At 43.8% G+C, this 26448-nt stretch overlaps 1 protein-coding gene across 4 annotated transcripts in view; it reads left to right on the top strand.

Annotated features, from left to right (window-relative positions):
- Positions 1-26448, top strand: part of Fam20b (FAM20B glycosaminoglycan xylosylkinase) — a 42523-nt gene extending 16075 nt beyond the window's left edge. For all 4 annotated transcript variants that reach the window (XM_060364495.1, XM_021660287.2, XM_060364494.1 and 1 more), the window contains 6 exons: positions 3941-4027; positions 7997-8106; positions 13148-13319; positions 15761-15952; positions 16976-17035; positions 22735-26448. In XM_060364495.1, the coding sequence (XP_060220478.1) occupies positions 3941-4027; positions 7997-8106; positions 13148-13319; positions 15761-15952; positions 16976-17035; positions 22735-22966 (853 nt within the window). In that variant the 3' untranslated portion in view covers positions 22967-26448. The remainder of the gene's footprint in view (positions 1-3940; positions 4028-7996; positions 8107-13147; positions 13320-15760; positions 15953-16975; positions 17036-22734) is intronic.

Genomic DNA, 26448 nt, shown 5'->3' with positions numbered 1-26448 from the left:
TGCCACTCTGCCTAGCTCCTTCCTATTATTGCTGTGCTCCCCAGCTGTAAAACATTCAGGGTCATCTCACTGTGCCCCACACAATCCACCCTCCACAGCCTAGTGGTGGAGGTCCCCAGAGTCTGGCCTTCCTGTCTGTGCTCAGCCTTATTCTCCCTTTGCCCTTTGTTTTGTCAGGAAAGGTGCCGCAGCTCTTCTCTGCCATCTCCTGAACAGAACATTTCTACTCCATTTCCAGGCAGTCTCCTCTCCTACCTAGCAAGGTGTCTGACTTAGGTGGACACACTAACATGTGTTTCACTCCAGACACTGTCACAAACGAGAGAGACTAGATGTAGGTTGAGGTACTCAGAGAAACTCACTGTAGCCCTTGAATACTCAGCAAAGAGCTGTTCTGACCTGTAGGGTCTCAAAAGCTACACATAGTCCTGCTGTAACTGCAAACTAATGTCCTTAGTCAGACTCTGATGTCCTTCACTAGAAGGATGAGTGATTTTATTGGCAGTTACTGTATGAATTCTGCTGCTCTGTCAGTGACTTAAGATGGATCATTCCCTGCTGAGAGGAGAATTAGGTCTAGTCAAGACGTACACCTTTCTTAAATGGCCTCTGTGGTCTTAGCTTTCTGGAGGCTGGTTGTTCATGCCCCTTTTTCAGAGGTGGGAGTTATATAGAGGTAGATGCTATATAGGGATCAGTGTGACACTATTATTTATGTTTTTACTACATTATAAAAGTTTTTTTTTCATTGTAGATGTATCCATTCTAGAAGTAAATTGATTTTTATAGGCAAAAACTGCAGTTATATTGGAAAAAGGGTGTAAAGCAGGGACCTAAGACTAGGTAAAAGTGAGTGAATGATCTTAGTATGTGCTAAAAGGGCCCTTGGAGGTTACAGGTGAGGAAAGCAAGATCCAGAATCCTGACTTTCTATCTCACTTAGCTAAAATGTGAGCTAAGAATTCAGACCTTGAGCAGAGCCTGGTGGCACACACCTTTAATCCCAGCACTCAGGAGGCAGAGGCAGGCAGATCTCTGAGTTCGAGGCTAGCCTGGTCTACAGGCTAAACAGAGAAACCCCGTCTCCTGGGACAAAAAGAATTCAGACCTTGGGGCTAAGAAGGTGGTTCATTTGCTAACTTTATCCTCAGAAACCACATAAAAATCAACAGGAGTGGGCTGGGATATGGCTCAGTGGGTAAACTGCTTGGTGTGCAAAGCATGAGAGCCTGAGCTTGGATCCCTAGCACCTATGTGAAAAACCAGGAGGGTGACTGCAGTCCTTGCACAGGGTAGGTAGAGACGGGTGGATCCCCGGGGCTTGCTAGCTCACCGTCTACCTGTCCTAGTCAGTGTTCTCCTGCTATAAAGAGACACCAAGACCAAGGCAACTCTTGTTAAAAGAAAGCATTTAATTGGGGGCCTGCCTATAGTTTCAGAGGCTTAGTCTGTTATCCTCCTGGCAGCGAGCAAGGCAGCAGGCAGGCAGGCATGGTGCTGGAGAGCTACATCCTGATCCACAAGCAAAGGTGGGGGCACTGGCATGGGCTTTTGAAACCTCAAAGCCCATCCTCAGTGGCACATTTCCTCTAACAAGTCCAAACCTCCAACAAGGCCACACCTCCTAATCCTTATAATCCTTTCAGATAGTACCACTTCCTGATGATGACTAAGCATTCAAATATATGAGCCCTTGGGGGCCATTCTTATTCAAACTACCACACTGGCTAAAGCAGTAAGAGATGTGTCTCAAAAATAATAAGGTAGGAAGCATAGAGGAAAGATCCCCTGCATTAGCCTCTGGCCACACACACAGGCAAACACATCTGTGCACACACACTTGTGTGAACAAAGACAGGCATGGTGATATATGCTTGTAATCTCAGCACTGAGGAGGCAGAGTCAGGTGGCTCCCCGCGTCCCACTGGCCAACCAGTAAGTTCCATGTCAATGAGAAACACTCTTTAAAAAGTTAATGGTGCTTCAGGAATAACACTGTGGTTATCCTCTAGCCTCCACAAGCATGTTACATGCGTTCGCACCCAAACTTGTGCACATACAAAAACACACAAACACATTCAGCACAGAATTCTTGACTTCAGTGTGCTTCCTGCATTTTTTTTCTTTCGTTTTAAAAAAAAAAAATTATTTATTTATTTATTTAGTCATTCACTCACTCACTCACTCACTCACTCACTTTATATCCTGGTTATAGCCCCATCCCTCCTTACATCCCAGTCCCACCCTTGCTTTCCTCTCCCTCCCCCCTATTCCTTAGAAAAGGGGAGCTCCCTCTTCTTATCCACCCCAGCTCATCAGCGTATCAGGGCTGAGCAAGTCCTCTTCCCCTTTGGCCTGGCAAGGCAGTCCCTCCAGGGGGAAGTAATTGAAAAGCTGCCAGGAGAGATATGGCAGAGATATCCCCCGCTCCCTTTTATAGGAGACCCACATGAGGCCTGAGCTGCCCATTGCTACATCTTTGTAGGGGGCCTAGGTCCCCTACATGCAAGGTGCAGGGTTGATGCTTCAGTCTCAGCAAGTTCCTCTTGGCCCTGGTTCATTGTCTCTGTTGGTCTTCTTGTGAAGCTCCTGTCACCTCCAGGTCATTTTCTTCATTTTAATTCTTACTCCTCCTTACTCTCAAGCCTACCCTCAGTGTTCCTAGGTTTCTCTAGGTCCATGCACTTCTTCCTGAGCAGCCTTTAGATATATTGGAGAGGTTTGTAATGCTTCAATGGGAGGCTGCCTCAGCTTGTATTTTCTTGTGATTATGCTGAAGTCCTGAGATGTCGGGCTGTATGGCCACCTACACCTGTGTAAAGGAGAAGTGCGTGTTACAGTGTCAGCTTTTGCTGTAGTGGTGTCTTTAAACTGACAATGTCAAGGCAGCCAGTGTACACCTAAGAAGCTAATTACTTGTACTAGGAACTGTAATGCATGGTATGTGGTTCAGGCTAGGATGGAGATGCACGGTTGCCTGCTGATAGGATTCCTCCATCACTGTGCCTTGAAACTATGCTTTAGAATAAAGCTTCACTTTGTATTCTAAGAGCGTTGACAGTCATTACTTCTAGTGGTTTCATTTTCCACTTGATGACCACTGTTTCAGCATCAGAAATCCCATGTCCAGTGGGACTGCTCTTCACTGAGTCTCAGCTTCTATGTCATAGTTTGCCCTGTAGATCCCTTTGGTTCAGAAATGCAGGCACACAGCCACGGGTGAGTTTAATACTTTCTCCTTCCCAATTAGCAACTTTAAATTGTATCTTTAAAAATGAGTCCTTGAAGGAAAGCCCAGTCCTGGTCTTACAGATAAGAGATCGCTGGGACACTGAAAGGTTTGCTCAGGGCTGTCCTTTCAGTACCAGTCCAGGATAAACTTGAAAAGAGAAAAGGAATGGTTATTCAAACTGCTGCTTGCAGAAGCACCTTTGCCTTTCCATCATCAAAACAGAGGTGTCAGGAAGAGCGTCCCCAAGAAGTTTAAGCTTCAGTAGCTTTACAATAGGCATTCTTCTAAGTAAAGTCATTCTTTTTTTTCTTTTTTTCAGTCACTTTAATAAGCATTTTAAAAGACATTTATTAAGCAGCATGACTCTGGGTAGAATACTATGTTGGAGATACAAAGATGGTTCTTTCCTTCCAGAAACTCACCTTGTGGTTCTACTTAAACTATACGGACTTTTTTATATATATATAACCTAATGTCATCCATGTTTTATTCAAAGAATGATTTCTAAGGTTAGAAGCAGTAGTCTGGTTTTCTTATCAACTCATCTTCATCTGCCAGCCATTTGTGTTAACACCCAGTGCTCAAGGCTGACAGAGAAGGAGTCTGGAACGGATCAGGCTTGCTGAAGTGTGGATTCTCTCTCTGTGCTGTCACTGCCAATGCTGATGTAGTTGACGTCTGTGTCTGTGCCTCCCATTCCCTTTGCAGGTATAGTAGAGACTATGTGATAGAAGGGGAGCCATACGCTGGTTATGACAGACACAATGCAGAGGTGGCAGCCTTTCATTTGGACAGGTATGTGTAACCTCTTACATTTCCTTGCTTCTTTTTCGTCATCTCTTTCAAAGAGAACTTGTGGGCTTCCTCCGGAAGTGAGTGAAGTGGCAGTACCAGGGCTCGTTCCCTGCTGATAGCTGATCAGTTAGTACCATTGTAGTTCTGTAAGTACTTAATACTTGCGTGCTGCCTAAAAAATACAGTAAATTTTTAAGGCATTTATTTTTCTTTTATATTATGGGTGTTTCACTTACATGTATGTCTGTGTATCAATGTGTGTCTAGTGCCCAGGGAGGCCAGAAGAGGGCAGTGGAGTCCCTGGAACTGGAGTTACAGATGTGAGCTGTTGTGGGGATGCTGGGAACCAAATTGAGGTCCTCTGCAAGAGGAGCAAGTGCTCCTGACCATAGTCATCTCTCCAGCTACAATGGGGTTAAATACTTGCAACCACAGACTTGTACTTCCTGTTACTTCACTTCGTTCTTGGCACGCCTTATGTTATCATGGTTGAAGGTATTAGTTGGTAAATAAAATGTCAGAATGAAAGCAGAAAGTTGAATTCAAATCTCTACATTGAATTGGCCTCATTAATTGGGCCTCATACTTGTTTTGTTTCTGTTGTAAATAATACCTCCCATAACTGAAAATATATTGTATGGAATTGAGAATGGATTTTGTTGTTCTTTATAAAATATACATACAGCTTCAAAATCAGAGTGATTAACAACAACAACAAAATCACCATAAATTCTAATATAAAACCAGTAGCTGGCTGTGGTGGCACACACCTGTAATCTCAGTATGAGGGAGACAGAGGCATGGGGACTGGGAATTTAAGGCTGGTTTGGCCTACATAGTGAGAGTAAAACCAACCCACACATAGCAACACTTTGTTTCAGAAAACTAGAGGTATAGGGCTTTGTAGAAAGATTGATACTGTTTCTACAGGTACCTCTTAGCCAAATTGTGGTCCCCTCTCCCCCCAAATGCACTCAGTTTATAGTGACAAACACTAAAAGATGTGATTGTGGGCTAGGGAGGGGAGGTGGCTCAGGGGTAGAGCACTTGTCCAGTAGGTGACCCCTAGCAGTGAAAAGAAAGCATGAAAAGAGAAGCTGTTTATAAAATGAGGAAATCAGAAAAGAAAAGGCAAATTTTTGTCCTTTTCTTGGTTGAGAAGAATTCTCATGTTTACACACACACACAGAGAGAAGTAGAATATGGGCCATGAACACAGAGAATTGGGGGTTGGAGAGATAGCTTAATGGTTAAGAGCACTTATTGCTGCTCTTTCTGAGGACCTGAGTTTTATTCTCAGCACTCATACAACCATTTGCAACCTCAGTTTCAGGGAGCCAACAGACTTGCAAGTAAAACATTCATATACATAAAGTAAAATAAATACTTTAAAAAAAAAAGATTTATTGTGTATACAATGTTCTGTCTGCATGTACATCCACATGCCAGGAGAGGGCACCAGATCTCATTGTAGATGGTTGCAAGCCACCATGTAGAAGATAGGAATTGATCTCAGGACTTCTGGAAGAGGAGTCAGTACTCTTAACCTCTGAGCAATCTCTCCAGCTCCTAAAATAAATACTTATTAAAAATGATGTTTTGCCTGCATGTATGTGTATGAGAGTGTCACATCACTTAGAGCTAGCTGCCTTATGGGTGCTGGGATTTGAACCCAGGTCCTCTGGACAAACAGTCAGTGTTCTTAACTACTGAGCCATATCTAGCCCCAATAAATGCTTTTCTGTTACACAGAGAAAGCCTGACTTGAAAACCTAAAAACAAAGAAAGAAGCCAGGTGGTGCTGGTTCATGCCTTTAATCCCAGCACTCCAGAGGCAGAGGCACGTGTGTCTTTGTGAGTTCAAGGCCAGCCTGGTCTACAGAGAGAGTTCCAGGACAGCCAGAGCTACATGGAGAAACACTGGCTCAACCCTCCACCCCCCCCCCCACACACACCAAAAAAAAAAAAAAGAAGAAGAAAACACAGGTAGAACTGAGCAGGTTGTGCACACCTGTAATTCTTGTGCTTATACAGTTAAGAAAGGAGCAGGAGGAGTTTGAGGCTAGCCCAGGCTACTGTAAAAACAAGTAACATGGCTAAATACCGTTCATAGGTAAGAGAATAGATAGCAATTATTAGTGCGAATAAACATTGGACAGGTTTCTTGTTGCTAGAAATGTTTAAAAATCCTTTGGAAACCATGGCTTACTATTTTCACCTGCTGAAATGACAAAGATTTTTTTTTTAAATAATGTTTTATTGTCAGGCATATATTGAATTCATATGGCTTAAAGCATTGTTAATTTTGTTCTTTCTGTTAAGAACTATGTCATTTTGTATCAGAAGTCTTACTGTTCATAGCCTTTGAATAAATGTAACTACCTTTTAGTGTATATCTAAGATATTTCTAAGAAGTACTATGAAAGTACAAAAGAAAACTAAAAAGTATGTAGATACAGACATTTCTTACTAGTGTTTTATAGTAGAGAAAACTTGATAGTAACTTAAATCTCTAGATAGGGAAAAAGTTACATGATTATAATACTGTGGATGTTTGCAGCCTCTTAGAGGAACTACAGGCAGAGTTCCATAAATCCAACCCCTCACTCACTGGCACACTAGAATTAGACTGTCCTCTACCTTTCTGTCTACTTTCTTCCCTCCTTCTGCTTTCTGTTTATTGGACACTAGCAGATCACGAAGAGAGCCTTATTCACGTCTAGATCAGCATACCCAACATAGTAAATTTCATCAGCCTAATGTATGTAGACTGAGGTATCATTATTATTTTATCTTGTATCCTCCCCATTATATATATATATAGATATATATATATATCTTTCCATAGCATTTGTTTCTTAAGTAGTGAACTATCCTCTGTACAGCTACGGTTACTATTAAGCCAGGTATGATGGCTCATGCCTATGAGCCCAGCAGGCTGAGGCAAGAATTCACAGGTGACCTGGGCTACAGAGTAAGATCCTGTTTAGAAAGAAAGAAGATAAGTCAAATTTAGGTGTATGTTTATACATACCCGTGTGTTTTTACAAATGTGAGAGAAAATGCTTATGTCAAAATGTAGTTGCTAAGCTTGAGAATTAAGGACGACCTTAGTTTTCTTCATCATTGTTTTTAAGTTCTGCCTCTCTAAATTTTCTTTAGGGAATATGTATTTTTTGACCAGGAAATGACATTTTTAAAGGGCAGTAACAGGTGTGGTGGTATACAAGTTTAACCCAGCCTTGGGAGGCGAAGGATCTCTGAGTTTGAGGCCTCGTGGCCTACTTAGCAGTTCTAGGCCAGCAGACACTACATAATAAGACTCTCAAAAAATAAAAACAACAACAAATGGGCATGGTGGCACCTTTAATCCCAGCACTGGGAGGCAGAGGCACACAGATTTCTGTGTGTACAAAACTAGTCTTGTCTGCAAAGCCAGTTCCAGGGCTATTACACGGAGAAACCCTGTTTTTTTTTTTTTAAAAAAAAAAAAAAAAAAGCAAAGAAATAAAAACAAAGAATTATTTTCTAGGGCTTAACTATTAGAAAGAGCATCAAATGTGTGTTTATTTAAACTGCCCTGTGGGTGTGTTTTATCAAAGCTTTTAATCCATCTGAGTCTAAGCACAGTGTTTTTTTTTAATGCTTTGTTAACACTTATTCTAGTTTTAATTATGAAAAATTTCTATCAGAAGCAGAGGGTACTGTGACAAACCCATGTTCTGTCCTTTAGGCTTAACAGTTTCTTACATTTCACCTGACCTGCCCCTTTCTTTTTTGCTGAACTACTGAATAATGTACATCTTGACAAACTCGTGGATAAATGTACCTCTAAAACCCAAGATTTACTCACCTGCCTACCCACCTCTAAGAGCTTGATATCTTTAACAGGATTGACCATGGTTTTTGAAACTTACTTAAATGTATCTCCAAAGATTTTTCTCTTCTCTCTTCAACCGTCAAAACTAGGATTCTGGGTTTCCGCCGAGCTCCCTTGGTCGTTGGCAGGTATATTAATCTGCGAACAGAGATCAAGCCTGTTGCCACGGAGCAGCTGCTGAGCACCTTCCTAACTGTAGGTAAGAGATCGTAGAGGGTGTTTAAATAGGGCGTGATCAGAAGGTAAACAACTGGGGCATCACTGAGCAAGTCAGTTGCATCTTTCATTCCTAAAGAACTCAAGGGAACATAAAAGCAAATAGGCAGCCTGGTCTCGTGTTAGTGTGGAAATTAGATCTAATAGTGAGGGTGGGAAATGAGAATTTCTCCCTAATATATTTTCTTGAAGTAAGAAGTGAAGTCATTTATCAATAGTGAAAGCAGTAACTTTATTTCTGCTTGATCTTCCAGTTAAGTCTCAAATGCAGGAATTTGCCTAAATCAATTACTATCTGCATATCATTGTCCTGATTGTTTTTTTTTTTTTTTTTTAATATATGTGTTTTCTTGGAAACTGTCTTTTGAGAAGTGAAACCCAAGGGCCCAGGAGAGGGCTCAGTCTGTAAAGTGCTTGCTGTGCAAGCATGAGGACCTGAGTTTGGGTCCCCACACCTGTGTGAAAAAACAGACATGGAAGTGGGCACGTGTAATACCGGTGCTGAGGAAACAGGCAAATCCTTGGCACTCACTACCCGCCCAGTGTAGTCAAATTGCAGGTTCAGTGGAAGGCCCTGGGCAAAAACTAAGGTGGGGAACAGTTGAGGAAGGCACTCGGTCAGCTTCTGGTCTGCACGTTTCCCCCTCCACAGAAACATACGCACACATAAACAGAAATACGTGATAAAGAATTGACACTTGAGCGACTCTAAGGTGACCGGAAGTTCTGCTGTAGCATTCGGGCTACTGCTCTTCCGTGAAGGGTTAGCTTATGACTCGTGGACCTAGGCATGACTCTCCCGGCCCAGGTCCCTGTTACCGTACTGTGATGCAGGCGACCTACTCAGTCTTGTTGTTGTTGTGTGAAAGATAAAACAGAAGAATATAGAGGTGCCGTGCTCTCTTGTCTTGGCTTCTTGATGAGTCAGTGCTCTACTTCATGGTATAAATTTTGAAACAGACTTTGAAAATTGAACTTCACCTTGCTTTTTACTAGACTGAATAGATTCATATTTAAAAATGAGGTAAAGCAATACCTGTTTAAAAAAATCTATAAGAATGGTAATGTAATACAGAAAACTCTGATTTCTCTTAGTGACCAAGTGACAGGAAAGTTATGGTTCCTATTGTCATAATTGGTTGAAACACTAGAGAAGCGTTAGACGTTAGAGAAAGTAAAGCTGGATATTTGTTCCTGTCCAGTTCACCCCACCAGCCCTCCAGTTAACATTGATCTAGGCTGAGGACAGACTTGCAGGACAAGTGTGAGCTCAGGTGGAAGGAGCGTGTGGGTTTAGCCAATGAGCAGGGGAAGTAGTCAGGACAGGTCACTGAAGGGCCTATGCTTCCTGCTCAGTGGTCAACACTTTCTTCAGGCACTGGGGAGCTGCGGAGGGAATCTGAACACGGGCAGTCAGATCTGAACTTAGAAAGCCAATTGTGGCCATACTGTAGAGGGTGAATGGCAATGGGGAGACTCAGAAGGTGAGAGCCCTTGCAGGCTGTCGAAGGGATTTTGAGAGGCAGAGTGAAGCTAAGGGTGGATAGAAGTTAAGAGGACTGGAACGTCGCAGTGAGCAGAAAGGAAGACTTAGGAATGACTCCAGGTTTCTAGATTGGATAGCTAAGTGAATATAGAAGCGCTCAGCCGGGTGTCGGGGGGAGGGAGGAGGGAAGTGCTACAGAAAGAGATACCGCATCTGATTTGGGATATTTTGTTTCGGGATCATCTCAGAGGTTGTTGAGCTAGTCATTTAGTAACTAAAGGAGAAAAGCCTGAGATGGAGGCTTAGATTTGATAGTTCAGTCAAGCAGAGTATCGAGAGCTTCGTGATCAGATAAGCATTTCCAGAGTTGAGTATGTCCACTTAGTGGACAGAGGCTCAGAGGCTGAGTGTAATGGGGACTGAAGTCAGGAAAAAAACACATTTAGTGTCAGACACACACCAAGCATTGAATAGGCTTGTTTCCTGCTCACCAGCTCACAGTACAGGAATGAACATGCTTGAGAGCTGTAATTGCATGCTCAGCGTCGTGCTAAGCATGAGCGTAGTGCCAGAGTCCTTGCTTAGTGTGCGCAAGTCTCTGGGTCACTCTCCAGCCCCAACTCCCACATGTATTTTACTCCAGAAATCTGAATAAGCCATAAATTCTTAGCTAATACATTATACTTTTCCTAAATAAGATTCGTTTGTTTGTTTGTTTGTTTGTTTGTTTGTTTGAGACAGGGTTTCTCTGTATAGCCTTGGCTGTCCTGGACTTTCTTTGTAGTCCAGGCTGGCTTTGAATTCACAGAGGTCTACCTGCCTTTGCCTCCCCAAGTGCTGGGATTACAGGCATGTGCCACCACACCCTGCCTAAGTAAGATTCTTTTTAAAAATAATTTATTTAATTTTTTATTTTACGTGCATTAGTGTGAAGGTGTCAGACCCCTTGGAATTGAGGTTACAGACAGTTGTGAGCTGCCATGTGGGTGCTGGGAATTGAACCCGGTCCTTTGGAAGAGCAACAGTGTTCTTAACCACTGAGCTATCCAGTCCCTAAGTAAGATTCTTATTTACTAAAACCAAGTGTTTGGATTTTACCCCATATCGTGTCTTAGTTGCTTTGTTTTGTTTTGTGTGTTTTCGTTTTTTTGAATCAGTAATTAATTTAGTTTGTTAACAGGATTTCTCTCTAGCCCTGGCTGTTCTGGAACTTCAGCTGTAGCCCAGACTGGCCTTGAACTCAGAGATCTACATGCCCCTGCCTGCTGAGTGCTGGGATTAAAAGTGTGTTGTTCCATTGCAGGGCAACCTTTATATATATATATATATATATATATATATATATATATATATATATTCCAACCAGTTAAAAGTAACACATAGAATGATTATAATTACAACAATAAAAATATAAATTTATCTGGGTACAGTGGCACATGCCTGTAATCCCAGCACTCAGGGAGGCAGAGGCAGGCAGATCACTGTGAATTCAAGGCCAGCCTGGTCTACAAAGAGAGTCCAGGACAGCCAAGGCTACACAGAAAAACCCTGTCTCACAAAAACCAAAAGTAAGAAAAATTAAATAAAAAAATTTAACTTGATTACATTAGAAATACCAACATAGTTTAGAGAAAGACAGACAAGACTCTTAAAGGTCAGAGAAAAAGTAAGGAACTGTGAAAATGATCCTAAAATTAGAGCAAATAGGGGGCCTTTTGGTTGTGTGGTTGTTTGGTTGGTTTTCTGAGGCAGGGCCTCTCTGTATAGCCCTGGCTCTCTTGGTACTCCCTATGTAGACCAAGATGGTCTCAAAGTCACAGACATCCTCTGTTTACCCCAAGTGCTGGATTTAAAGTCCCCATCAAGAGGGAACTGTTAACTAGCTATCAAAATGTAAAAGGCCTCAAGCTCTCCAGGGTGGTGATGACGTGTAATTGCAGAGCTGGAGAGGTGCTTCTTATAGACAGGCCATTTAACATCTAGTTGCTTCCCCGCCCCATCCCATTGGCCAGTGTTGGAGACTGACTCTAGAGCCTCGGGTATGCTAAGCAAAAGCTCCACCCCTGAGCATCACATCCCAGGTAGGACTATATAAGCATTCCATTTCTTACCAAGCTTTAACCCGCCCGTTTAGCACAGTGATCACCTGTGTTTGAATCAGTTATCATGATTGTTTTGAAATGGTAATTTATAATTCTGACATTGCTTTATAGACTTCTTCGTAGGCATTCTGTTTAGACAAGAACAGCCCTCATACATTTCCTTATTCATATCATGAGGAACTCACTGACTTAACTTTCTGAGTTGCAATTTTTAATTTTTTTTATGTTGATATTCTGACTGAAGACATAGCCAGTGGGAACCCTACAGACCAGCTCCATGTCCTTTTGGACCAGTCTCAGTGTTCTCTGAGCACTTCCTTACTGGTGTATCAGGATGGTCCAAGCTCAACAGTGCCTTCCCTGATTCGGGCCTGGAGGCAGTTGCTTGTTCAACAAGCGGCCTTTTTTTTTTTTTTTAATGTAGAATTAAAATGGTCTTTAGAGCCAGGCTGGTGTCGCATGCCTTTAGTTCCAGTACTTGGGAGTGCTGCAGGCAGATCTATATGAATTCAAAGCCAGCCTGGTCTACAGAGCAAGTTCCAGGACAGCCAGGGCTACACAGAGAAACCCTGTCTGGAAAAACAAAAGAGTAACAAAGAAAAAAAAAAAAGAAAAAGAAAAAACATATCAAAACAAATGGTCTTTAGAAAGTGATATGTGAAGCTGGGCCTTGTGGTATAAGCTTCCGGGCTAGCCTTAGAAGTGGAAAGAGCGCTTGCCCTGCATCCATGCGGCCCTGTTACTACAAGAAGAGAGGGAGGACGGGAACTGAGGTTTAAGCAGGTCCTGGATTTCATTGTTTCCAGGTTCTCTTAAGGGGCAGAGTAGGAAATGCATACACACACATACACGCACAGGAACATGTATGAATGTACACACATACATCTGTGTCTTTATTTCTGGGTGTGTACTGAAATCAGAATCTCTGATTCTAATTCATGGCAGGATTTATTCCTGCCATAGTATGTTCTGTGTTAACTTTCCCATCTGTGAGAAGTCTCGTTCCATTATCCTCAGTCTGTTTACTTACAGGCTCCTGCCTGCCCCATATGTGACCAAATTAAGTATGTGTCTGCTCTCTCTCCTCAGGGTATTTTGGGCAAAACCTGATCTCTGATAAAGAACAGGAAGACATTGCTCTCTTTTAAATATTGTGAGTTGAGAGAAAGACTGTGATGGCTGTTGGCTTCTGGGAGAGAGGCCGGGTAGGAAGAGATACAGGAAGATTTGCTTTCTAGTATAGTCTCTCATTCACTGCAGATTTTGTTACACTGTCTGCCTTTATTACCTCCATAGCGAAACACATGTGTGAAATGAAGTAACGTCGGGATTTTAATGTTCGTGGGGCTTGTTTATTTAGCTGTTCACTCTTGTTTGGGGGAGAAATTGGATTCTTAATTTTCTTCCTTAATACCTGGTGCATTTCAATCCTGCAGGGAACAATACTTGTTTCTATGGGAAGTGCTATTATTGCCGAGAAACAGAGCCAGCATGTGCTGATGGAGACATGATGGAGGGATCTGTCACACTCTGGCTTCCAGATGTGTGGCCTCTGCAGAAGCATCGACACCCCTGGGGCAGGACTTACCGAGAAGGCAAACTGGCCAGGTAAATGCTCCTGTGAGCCATGACTTAATCCTTTGCTGTACCAGGCCAGTAGTCTTTCCTCAGTGGGAGCCAGCCATCTGTCCCAGAGTAAGAACAATTGTGAATTAGGGCAAACCTGCCTAAGAAGGGCCCTATTTTCAGCAGTACCAGTGTGTCAACCATCTTTCCATCACTAAAAAGAAGAGGGATTACACTGGGCACCTTTAATCCCAGCAGAGGAAGGCAGACCTCTGAGTTCTAGGTCAGTTTAATGTACACAGTGAGTTCTAGGACAGCCAGGGCTACATAGACAAACCTTGTCTTGGTGGGGGGGGGGGGAAGAGGAGAGGTTAATTTTGGCTCAGAGTTTGAGAAGTTCACTTTGTAGTCACTTGGCCACATTGCTTTGGGCTCCTGGTGGTACAGTATATCACTGCAGAAGCATGTGGTGGCAGAGGCTGCTTATCTTGTTGCTGCTGGAAAGCAAAGACAGAAAGGCCGGGGCAAACCGGCTAAGCAGGGACTTCCTGAAAGACCCCCCATATCCCCTTCAAGGCATGTTCCCCATGACTAAGCTTCCATCGTACTGTAAAGGTCCAGGAGCTCCTGAAAGCTCCCAGGTTGAGCCAGCGCTTTAGAACGTGGTCTTTAGGGGACATTTAAAATATAAACCATGGGGACCTGGAGAGAGAGCTCGGGTCAAGAGCGCTTGCTGATCTTGCAAAGGACCTGGATTTCATTTACAACTCTCACATTTGGGGTTCCCAACTACCTGTAACTTCACTTCAGAAACCCAACAGCCTTTTCAGGCCTCCACCAGCACCTGTGTACACGTGGTACACTTGTGTGTGTGTGTGTATATATATATGTATATATATATATATATACATATATATATGTTATACATATACATATATATGTATATATATATGTACACACACACAGGTGATGTACACATGCACAACACACACACACACACAATATTTTTTTTTTGTTGTTGTTTTTAAGATATAAGCCGTAGCATTTGAGGCTGGCCTCTACAGGCTCATGTCTGTCTCATGCATTTGGCCCACGTCCAAGAGTTCTCAAGTCTTAACTGTACCGGTATTGCTAAGAGGCCTACATCTAAAGTCCCTGAAACATTAGGCAAATCTTAAGCTATGAGCCCTAAAAATTAAAATAACAAGTTATATGATCGAAAGAGACAGTGGCACTGGAGAAGCAGTGACATTCCAAAGAATAGGAGAAGAGCCAGGATTAGACAAAAGCAAGAACAGATGTTATATCCTCCAGCTTCACACTCTTGGGCTGTTGGCCAGAATTTCAGCCCTGTCTGTCCCCTCTCAGGACCACTTTGGAATCTCAGTGGAAGTGGTCCACAGTTCTTATATTAGGCATGCCTGCTACACTTGCATCACTTGGGTGATGCCAAGGTCTGGCACTCTTGAGCTCATCCAAGCCCTCTTGGACCACAGTGGCCTCTTGAGTGCCTTGATGCTTGAACACAAAAGTTTAGCCTGGGATGGGCAGGGTTTCGCAGGTTCCTGAGATGCCTCAAGGTACCTTTCCTACCATCCTACTGTAAAGCTCTTGCTTTTTTTATTGGCTCTGGTCTCTTCAGCAGTTGTGCCTATCTTGGCTTGAACTTTATTTGTGCTTCTTGGTTCAATTACAAGTGTTTCAGGTCTATTTACTCTGCATTTTGCTTCCACTTCTCACAGTAAATATGGCCAAAAGCAGCCAGTAAGTCCCACACTGCTGCCTTCAGGTTGCCTCTGCCATATAAGACATTCTACAAAGCCTCAGCATGTGGACAAAACACAGGTTTTCTTAAGAATGTAGCATGATTAGCCTCTAGCCCATTTCTCAATGGAGTCCCAGTCTACTCCCAAACCTATCAGCACACAGCTTTTGCTCTCTGTAGTGCTGTCAGCCTCTGATCCCCCACCAGAACCTCCCAGCAGTCTCTAATTTCCATAGCTTGCTCCTCTAAACTTTTCTAATTTTGCAAGCCAATCCCAAAGGCCTGAGAACCTCACTGTCAGGGAGTCACAGCAATGAGCCTGTCTTGTTACCAGTTTTCTGCATTAGCTTTCTGTCTAACAAAATACATACTACTTTAAACGAAGAAAGGTTCTTCTAACTCAGTTTCTGATATTTCAGCCCAGCTTGGTCTGCTTTGCTGCTTTGGGCTTTGGTAGGACAGTGTCAACGCAATACAGGTAGGCTGTGGAGGAAAGCGTCTCTCCTTGTGGTGGCTGGGAAGCAAACAGTGAGAGAAGGAAGGCCAAGGCGACTGTGTCCACCTTCTAGGCTTTCTCCCAACAAGGCTCCACCTTCTAATAACATCACAGGCTGGCAGCCAAACTGTTAGCACATGGCCTTCACGGGACTCTTAGCAGCTAAACTGCAGTCAGGTGTGGTTGGCACTCAGTAACCCTTACGACGCCTCTCGCCTCCAGGTGGGAATATGATGAGAGCTACTGCGATGCTGTGAAGAAAACGTCCCCCTATGACTCAGGCCCGCGCCTCTTGGACATCATCGACACTGCTGTCTTTGATTACTTGATTGGCAATGCCGACCGCCACCACTATGAAAGCTTTCAAGATGATGAAGGCGCTAGCATGCTTATTCTTCTTGATAATGCCAAAAGGTACAGAGCAACAGGGCTGTCTTTTGTCAGTGTCTGTGGGAAAGAGGGCCATTCTCTAGGGTACCGTGGTAGTCAGCTTCGGAAAGACTGAATCAGCCTGTAGGAATGAGATGCTTATTCAGCTCATGGTTTCAGAAGCTTATTGGTGTCATTGCTTTTGATGAGGCAGAATCATAATCGATGGGAACACATTTAGAGCAAAGCTGCTGGCCTCGTGGCATCTGAGAAGCAGAGAGGCTAAGGTCCTGAAATCCCCATCAAGAATGCATGCCGTGATCTAACTTCCTTCTGCTGGGCCCCACCTCCCGACACTTCTTCACCTCTTGCTGCTGTCCAAGGCTGCTCACTCTGCCTTAGCAGAGGAGCATGGGGGCTGGGGCGGGAGGACTGGTGGTCAGACTGTCCTGGACTTAATCTCCCAAAGCCTCACCTCTTACAGCCTTGCACTGGGGATTAAGGAGCAACAATTTGTGGGCAGCACAAATATTCAAAGGATAGCAGCTGCTTTCCCTGCACTGTCCTCGGGGAGAAAGGGTGACCGTTTTCCCAGAGTCACCATTCCTTTCCTGCCGTCTCAGCCTGTGAAAGCCCTGGGCAGTTTTTGTGGTTTGAAGTTGCCATCAGGCTTGTTTGCAGGAATAAGGTTTTAGTGATTCTGGAAGTAATAGCCACCTGCCTTTTGGGGAAACCAGCAGAGAGAGCCTGGGTTTCTTTCCAGGCCTTTAGAATTCTCCCTTTGGACTAAGAACTCACAGTGTGGTCCCACAGTTATGCCCCAGCATCTTGGCAAGAAAAGGGTCCTTGTTACATGAGTTTATTTGCTGTTTGATACTTTAGTTCAGGCTGTTAATGATCCTGAGCCTATTAGTCATGCCTGCCTTATTTTTAATTTAAATGATCTGAGCTGTTGGAGCATGAAATTATCTAGGATCACAGTTGGGTTTTTGTGGAATATGTTCTTTTTTGATGCTGAGAAGGAAGTAAGTACTTGCAGCTCATTGGTTGTTTGAATTTGATTTTCAGCTTTGGGAACCCCTCGCTGGATGAGAGAAGCATTCTGGCCCCTCTCTATCAGTGCTGCATGTAAGTTACCCACAGCAGCTGTGCCTGCCTGCATTTCCTCCTTCAGGGTCAGGCACCGGCACATCAGTCTTCTTGACCTTAAAACATCCCAGTTGCTTTTCCTTCTTCTACAACCTGGAAACCCTGTGAATCCTGACAGAGCTGCTGGAAAGGCAGAGGCAGGTCACCCAAAGCTCAGAATTAATTTTGAATTTTGAATTATCAGTAAGTTTGTAGTATCTATAGTAATGTGTGTGTGTTTGGCTTAACATCCCTAGCATCTGCTAAAAACAGTCTAGCTGGGCCTTAGCCCCAGCTCCTAGGAGACAAAAGCAGATGGATCTCTGAATTTGAGGCTGCCCTGATGTACATAGTGAGTTCTGGGATGGCCAGGGCTACATAGTGAAAAAAAATCTCAAAAAAATTTTTTTAATCTGTTACAATCTGTATTCTTAGTTGCTGTATCTGGTTTACCTTGTGGTTTCAAGTCCTCTCACCTAGAGTTTGAGTATTTTAGGTTGAAATTACCTAAACCAAAAAATAACTTTCTCTAAGTACTTAATAAGTGATATATATTAGAGAATAAAGAAATTGAGAAGTCAAGAAGATTAAATAAATTAAGCCTGGCCTGCTCCTGCTTCAGTCCTGCTCCTGGACTGACTTTGAAGTTTGCCTCATTTGGCTGCTGGTCAGCCTAGAAACACAGCACCTGTGGCTTTGCCTCCTTTCTCTCTCTTCCTGTCTGTTTGTTTGTTTTTCCAGTGCTGGGACTACATTCAGGTTTTGTGCCTTCTAGGCAAGTGCTTTACCAATGAGCTATACTACAGTTCCTCCTGACCCCCCCCCCCCCCCGACTTCTTTTGTTATATTTGTGCAGGTGTGCAGGTGTGTACCCTAGTGTCTGTGTAGACTAGAGGACAATGTTGGGTGTCATTTTCAGGCACTATCCACCTCTTCCCTTTTTTGAGACAAGGTCTTTTGTTGTGGTGGAACTGACTAGGCTGGTGGCCAGTAAGTCCCAAGGATCTCCCTGTCTCCATCTCTTAGACTCTGAGATTATGTACCACTATGCCCAACTTCTTTTTACATGAATTGTAAGGATCAAACTCGAGTCTTTGGGCTTGCAGGCAAGCACTCTACTCAGTGAGCATCTCTCTTTTTCTAAAAAAAAAAAAATATTTAATTTTATGTGCATTGGTGTTAAGGTTTCAAATCCCTTGGAGTTGGCGTTATAGACAGTTTTGTGAACTGCCATGTGGGTGCTGGGAATTGAAGCCAGGGCCTTTAGAAGAACAGACAGTGATCTTAACCACTGAGCCATCTCTCCAGCCTCCTGAGCTATCTCTTCAGCCTACCCATCTCCATTCATTCTTTTTTCTTCCTTCCTTTCCTTCTTTTCCCTCCTTTTCTATTTCTTCCCCTTTCCCCTTCCTTCCTTCCTTCCTTCTCTCCTTCCCTCCCTCCCACACACTCTCCATATATAGTCTAGACTCGCCTCAAAATCCCAGGATCCTTGCCTCAGTTTTCCAAGTCCCGGGACTACAGGTTGTACCACGATACTCAGCCTTTTCTTTTTCAGTAGGAAACAGGGTTCTCTAGAAGGTAATACTTATTTTCCTGGTTAGCCCTAATCCTTACCAGTATTGGGAAACTGAGAACAGGGAGGATAGAGGCAGTTAGCAACTGGTATCTGATCTGCCCCCTTCAAGGCACATCTGTGGGCCTGCAGAATGAATCAGAGCAGGCAGATGCCATACTGCATCCTATAGTCGAGACAGCCTCAGGAGCCAGAGTGCTGTAACCCCAGCATTTGGGAGGTGGTAGTAGGAGAAGAAGGAGTTCAGTGTCCTTCTGGGCTGTACAGCAGATTCAGTGTCTGGGCTACATGAGACCCTGTCTGAGAAAGGGTCAGGGAAGTTATCAGCAGGCAAGGCTGCAGCTTCATGAGCTTGCATGAAGTCTTCTGACGATGTGGCTGGGCCAGAGTCTGGTGACCTCTTTCCTGCACCACTGAGCTATCTACCTTACAGTAGCCAGAGGTGTGAGACAGCCCCTTCCTGCTGCACTGCCCTCTACTAGGAAGGCTTATGAGCAGATGTTTTTTGTTTTGTTTGGGTTTGGCTTGGTTTTGGTTTTTTGAGACGGGTTTCTCTGTGTACCCTTAGCTGTCCTGGACTTGCTTTGTAGACCAGGTTGCCCTCAAATGCACAGAGAACCACCTGCCTCTGCCTCCCTGAGTGCTGGGAATACAGGTGTGTGGCACAGTGCCTGGCTGAGCAGACATCCTTAAAGGAATTCTGTCCATTTGGGAGAAGCATATACTGAAGAGTGAAGTTGGTGCTGAGTCAGTCAAGTGACAAAGCTCTCAGGCATTTAAAGCACAATTCAGAATAAGAAAACTGGCAGTCATACTTAGTCCATCTCTTCTGTGCTTTGTACAAAGACAGATCTTCCTTCTTTTAAAACAGTGTACTTCTAAATGCAAATCAAAACCACCCTGAGATTCACCTTATACTCATCAGAATGGCTAAGATCAAAAACAAGGGACAATACGTGTTGGAAAGGATGTGGAGAAAGGGGAACCCTACTCCACTGCTGGTGGGAATGTAAACTTGTACAACCACTTTGGAAATCAATCTGGCACTTTCTCAGACAATTAGGAATATTGCTACCTCAAGACCTAGCTATACCACTCCTGGGCATATATCCAAAAGATGCTCAAGTATACAACAAGGACATTTGCTCGACCATGTTCATAGCAGCTTTATTTGTAATAGCCAGAAGCTGGAAACAACTCAAATGCCCCTCAGTTGAGGAATGGATACAGATATTGTGGTACATTTACACAATGGAATACTACTCAGCAATTAAAAACAAGGAAATCATGAAATTTGCAGGCAAATGGTGGGATCCCAGAAGTAGAAAGACACATGGTATATACTCACTTATAAGTGGATATTAGACATACAGGATAAACATACTAAAATCTGTACACCTAAGGAAGCTAATCAAGAAGGAGGACCCTGGTAAGATGCTCAATTTTCATTTAGAAAGGCAAACAGGATGGACATCGGAAGAGGGAGAAAAGAGGTAACAGGACTGGAGCCTATTACAGAGGGCCTCTGAAAGACTCTATTCTGCAGGATATTGAAGCAGATGCTGAGATTCATAGCCAAACTTTGGGCAGAGTGCAGGGACTCTTACAAAAGAAGGGAGAGATAGAAAGACCTGATGGGACAGGAGCTCTACAAGTTGAGCAACAGAACCAAAAAATTTGGGCACAGGGGTCTTTTCTTTTCTGAGACTGATATTCCAAACAAGGGCCATGCACAGATGTAACCCGTGGCAGCTCAGTGTTCAAGAGGGTTCCCCAGTAGTAGGAACAGGGACTGTCTCTGACATGAACTCATGGGCTGACTCTTTGATCATCTCCACCTGAGAGGGGAACAGCCTTACCAGGCCACAGAGGAAGACAATGAAGCCAGTCCTGATGAGGCCTGATAGACTAGGGTCAGAAGGAAGAGGAGAACCTCCCGTATCATTGGACTGGGGGAGGGGCATAGGAGAAGAAGGAGGGTGGGATTGAGAGGAAAGGGGGAAGGGAGCTACAGCTGGTATACAAAGTGAATAAACTGTAATTAATAAAATTAAAATAAAAAAAAACGGTTTTGAAGAGAAAAAATTAGCAGTAGAGAAAATTAACAACAAAAGCAGGCTGGTTTTGCTTCAGAGTCTAGTCTTGTAAGTTACATGTCTTAATAGGGATGGCCTTGGCTTGTTATTGCGTGTACATGAGAAATGAGCAACAATGCCTTCTGGCATCACAGACATATCTATTGAAAATGACTGAAGGCCAGAGAGTTCTGAGTGACAATGAATATGTTTTCTTAGACAAATTAACTTTTCCTTGCTAACTTTTTTTTATAGTATTAATAATAAAAATGTATTGATAAAAACAACAACAACAACAACAACAACAAGCCAGACATTTCTGCCTGCCTGGTTACCGCTGCTACAGATCTACATTCTGTCTGTTACCTCTGCTCTGTCTACAGAGAGGTTAAATCGTCTCTTCTGACATAATAAATTCTCTTTAGTTGGTCACTTAGTCCATTTCATTCCGCTATAACAGAAAGATATAAACCAAGACATTTCTCTTCCATTTATTTTATCTTGCTGTTAGTATTTGCATTGTATGCATGGTGTAGGTGTGGGCTTGTGGGTTTGTGTACTGTGCTGTGGGGGTGGAGTCAGAGGACAGCTATTCACATGGTTCTTCTCCCACCTTTACACTGGGCTCCAGGGATCAAACTTTGGTCACTAGGCCTATGTGACAACTGCCTTTACCTATTTAAAGCTATCTTACCAATCCCAGACAGAAATGTATTGGCTCAAACTCTAGAAGATGAGAAGCTCAATATCCAAATACTGGCATCCCAAAAGACCTTTTGCACTGTTACCACATGTCAGGAAACCGAAGAGCAGAGAGTAGCATCAGCGCCACTGAGACCTCTGCCCTCACCAGTTGCTCACCTCTTGAGGGTCTCAGCTCTTAATACTGTTATGATGGCATCCAAATTCCCGTATGAGTTTTATCAGTGATAAGTACCAAGTAGTTAGTAGTAGTAAGTATAAATAGCAAGTAGTTAGTGAAGTCACTTAGGAAAACAGATAATCTCTTTAAAATTTTTAAATTACGTGCGCACGCGTGTGCGTGTGTGTGTGTGTATGTGTGTTACTGCCTGCCTGCCTGTCTGTCTGTGTGTGGGACTATGTGCTCCTGAAGCCGGTGCCTGCAGAGGCCAGAAGAAGGTTTTAGGTCCCCTGAAGCTGTAGTTAACAGGCAGCTGTTGCAGCTCAAAGTGGGTTCTGGGAACTGAAGTCAGGTCCTTTCCAAGAGCAATAAATGCTTGTTAAGGGCTGAGCCATCTCCATTCCCAAGAAAGTAGGGTTGTTTTTTGTTGTTGTTTTGTTGTTGGTTTTGGTTTTTTTGGTGGTGGTGGTGTTTTGAGACAAGGTTTTTCTGTGTAGCTCTGGCTGACCTGGAACTCAATCTGTAGATCAGACTGCCCTTGAACTCACAGAGATCTGCCTGCCTCTTCCTCTGCCTCCTGAGTGCTGGGACTAAAGGCTCAAGTGTGCACTAACATTGCTCAGCAAAAAATATTTTTAAAGTTAATGTTTTTCTATTATCAATGGTGGACTTTTTAAATTCAGAACCATTTGAATAGTGAAGTTAAAATCTTCCCTGGGTGTCTAAGGATAGCTTCTATTAACACAGTGTACTTCGTTCAGTCTCATCATGCTAATTGTGCACTTTAGTTTTCCCACAGCAAGGAATGAAAGTTTTTCTCTGTAACTTTCTCAACCCTAACATAATAACATGGACATTTCCACGTGCCACTCAATTTTCAAACCTTTTTATGGCTGAATGGTGTTTCCTGATAGATTAGCCATAATGCGAAGTACCTCTCAGTTGTTAGACATTTAGATTGGTTCAATTTCTCTTACTGCTTTGATTATGTGTAATCTTTGTATATATCTCCAGTTACCCCACAAATGTATATCATGGCAATACAGCTTACTTCTAATACGAGACAAGTCTGAACTAGAAGTGATTTTTAAAAACAAAAACAACAAAAACTTTTCTGCCATGCAAGCTTTAAAGCTGATTGGATAGTAAGGTGTTTTGTGATTTATTTTCAAACTTTTTCTTTCAGTATTCGGGTTTCGACTTGGAATAGACTGAACTGCCTAAAGAATGGTGTGCTGAAGTCTGCCTTAACATCTGCCATGGCCCACGACCCCATCTCCCCCGTGCTCTCCGACCCACACTTGAACACTGTGGACCAGCGCCTTCGCAATGTCCTGGCCACTGTCAAGCAGTGTACGGACCAGTTTGGGATGGATACTGTGCTGGTGGAAGACAGGATGCCTCTCTCCCACTTGTAACTCTCAGCACGGAACAAGTGGAACTGATTTTTACAAAGATAGAGAAACAGCACAATGAATTCCAAATGGCATGTGACAGCCTGGGAGTGGCCAGCAGCCGGCTCTGGTGGTAGAAGACAGAGTAGCCCTGGGAGTGCTGGTTGTTTTCTGCAGTGGAAGCTAAAGACCAGTGTCAGCGAGTCACCTGACGCCCTCGGCAGGCGGCTGCCAGGCAGCAGGCACCAGCTCTGTGCAGTCTCTATTCCCACACCAAAGGATAAGCAGCTGTGACGCTGGCTAAGGAATTATTCCAGGGTGTGTGTCTTGGGTGAACCTTGCCATCCTTTCTCCATACCCGTGGATTCTGTGGAAACACTTTGCAGTCCCCTGTGTCTTTAAAAAACAAAAACAGGACTAGTAAGAGTGGAAAATGTACTGCTCCTCCATTGTGGCATCAGACAAAATAGCAGTCTGCTGCAGGAGACCCATTTTTAAGGTAGATTGGAGGAAGGGGGAGGGCAGGAAGGTGTCGGGGCTGTTAGCTATTGGGTGGTGTGGATCTGACATCTCAGGGAAGAGAAGAGGGAGGGACTCACTCTGTAGAACCAGGAGGACGATTTTAGTGAAAATCAAGCTTCCCCTTGATTTAGGTTTTAGATGTGTCCAAAGCAAACAGTCATCCCCCGTTGTGTTCAAATTAACCAAAACCATCTCTAGAGGAACTGTTATTACTACCCAAGCATGATCCTCTATGGACACTAATTTACCTACCTTTTGCCCCAAGTAGCAAAACAAGCTAAAATAATACAAGTCAGGGACCTTCGATCTCTGCCATCCTCATTTTTTCTTTCTTTTTTCCCCCTTTCTTTTTCTCTGAATAGCATTGTTTATTTTGAGGTAGACTATATAGACTCTTACTCTAGCCCATGCTGATCTGGAACTTACTATGGAATCCAGGCTCGCTTTGAACTGGCAGCCATCCTCTGGCCTCAGCCTTCCACATGCTAGGATTGTAGGTAGGAGCTACCATGGCCGGCTCGCGTTTCTCCTCTGAGGTGAGCTCATATCCTGGGAAGTGAATGGCCTGTGAGGAGTTTGATGAGTGATGCTGCTGTTCCGAGGAGGTTGATGGCCGTGTATCTGTCTGTCTTATGAGAAAGCGTCCTGCTGGTGGCTGCACCAAGTTTGTGCTGTAGCCCCACAGGTAGAAGAGTGGAAGATTTTAAGCCTTCTGAGCCTTGGAACTGAGGAGATCACCACAGAGAGCCTTAATATTTTGGTTTATATCAAATCCAGATTCTGTCCTGTCTCGTTTGGAGTTCTGAGCCCATGGTGGAGGAGAGTCTTCCATCCATGTCCGTCGTGGCAGTCATTTGACATGTAGGCAGCTGCGGTGAACTGCAGAGCTAGGGAATATGTCTGGGGCAGTGTCCACTCAGCTGAATGTTGCCTCTACATCCTGTCCAGTTTAAGACTAGCCTCTCAGCATTGTGCTTGACATTGAGTGCCAGCCATGGAGCCTGGCTTGAGGCCACCACCGTCTGAGTTTATTCCCCCAGGTTCCTCACACTGAAACCTCATAGCCTACAACCTCATTTAAGTGGCAAGAAATTAGGAACGTTTGTACATCTTATGTACATTTTGAGGTAGATTAAGGAATAGGCTGTGTTTTTTGTTTTGTTTTGTTTTTGGTGTGTTGAACTTAAGAAAACAAATATTAGCACAAAACACTAAAATGGTGTCAACAAAAGGAGGTATTGAGTCCATTTTCCAGGGTTGGACACTGATGCTATGTACATCCATCCAAGGAAATTCACAGTTGAACTTGAGCTTAGCCTAGTTAGCACTTGTGAAAGGGGGCGCCAGATGCTGGGAGCCAGCAGAGCGGACTGCAGTGAGCCCTGCCCTCAGTGCTGACTAAGCTGGCAATGGGCATTCTGTCAGACACCCTGGGAAGTGAGTAGGAACTGTTCCCAGGCAAGCAGCCTCAGCTGCAGTGTTGAAGACACAGTCCTCCTGGCGAAAAGAGCAGGCAGGAAAGCTACTTCGAAAAACTCTCTCCTTCAGAGCAGTTACAGAAAAGTCATCTCCCGCCTCATTTTCACACCTCTGGCATCAGCAGGCACCTCCACAGTGGACAAAGTTAGAATTGCATCAATAGAGTCAGCTGTGACATGCGGTTAGAATATAACTCTGTGTTCTAAGCTGGGGGTTGGATTAAGCTAGGGAAGGCATATCTGGGTGAGTCTCGGTGTGGCGCCGGGGTTGGGGCTAGCTATAGATACGAAGTTCTGTTGGGGGAAAAAGACAGATACGTATTTGAAAAGTATTGTAACCCTGGCCTCTTTCGGTTCGTTTGCTAGAATTAGGGCTGTTACAGTCAAGGCAGTGGTGTGGGGGGGGGGAGATTTGGTCAGCTCTAAGTTTGGCAGCTGAATATCCACACAGATGGATGCATTCAGGACAAACCCAAGAAGCCAGAACCCACTGCTCTATCCTCGTTCCCTCCCCTTCCTAAAGACATGTATTCTGAAGTTGAAATGGGGAGATTCGGGTATAGGATTTTTGTTCTCAAACTGTTCCTTAATCTAAGGCTGCATTGTACTTTGGAGAGGGTTGTAAGTAATTTTCTTTTAAAACAGTAGACTCTGATTTGCTGAGGATGTTTGGTATTTCTTAAGGTATGTCTCCCTGTTTGCACTCAGGGTTAAAGTGTCAATCTAAATTTTAAGAAGAAAATAGAGGAATTCAGGTACATTCATTATAGGTTATTTTAGCCAAGTGAATCCTGACGGTTTCTCAATTTTCCCAGTGCTGGAGACAGCATTGCCATCCAAAGAAATTCAGGTTTTCTTTAAAATGCTCACACTGGCTTTCCATCCCCATGCATTATCTTCCCTCAGTCTCTCCTCCTATCCCTCCCTGCAACTCTCTGGTTATCCTGTGATCATGAACAGTTGTTGTCAGCAAGCTCTCCTGGGAGTCCCAAGAGATCTGGATTTCAGGATAGGCACGTGGTAGTGTTTGGCTTAGTGTGGCCATTATGCGTTCTGCCGAGGATAATGGTCCTGCTTTGACACGAGGAGATACTGACACTGAGAAAGGACTTGGCTGTTAAAGGTAGGATGTTCATCTAACATTTCCTGAGCAGTCTGATAAGCCAGGTGGCCTGACTGTGAAATACACTCCGTGGGGAGGCTGGCCTTTCCCCCCTATTTCTCCAGCCTGGGTGGTGAGTGGGGCCTGGCTGCTGTCTGCCACAAGCTTTTAGGACCTATGGTGATCCTCATAAATTCGGGGGAAGCTGGGAGTGACTTACTGGGAAGCTAATTTATTTGTCCAAAGGGTGGTGTAGGCATCACTACCCTCTTGTTTGATCTACCTAGGATTTCCTCTTGGAGTTGTTATGCAGATAGAGGATGTACTTGGTAAGACATCAAACAAATTTCTAATGTGTTGTATGGGTTTCAATTCTGAAAAAAAAATAAAGATTTTAATATATA

Source organism: Meriones unguiculatus, chromosome 11, assembly GCF_030254825.1.
Source record: "Meriones unguiculatus strain TT.TT164.6M chromosome 11, Bangor_MerUng_6.1, whole genome shotgun sequence".
Classification (NCBI taxonomy): Eukaryota; Metazoa; Chordata; class Mammalia; order Rodentia; family Muridae; genus Meriones; species Meriones unguiculatus.
This window is presented reverse-complemented; position numbering and strand designations above follow the sequence as displayed.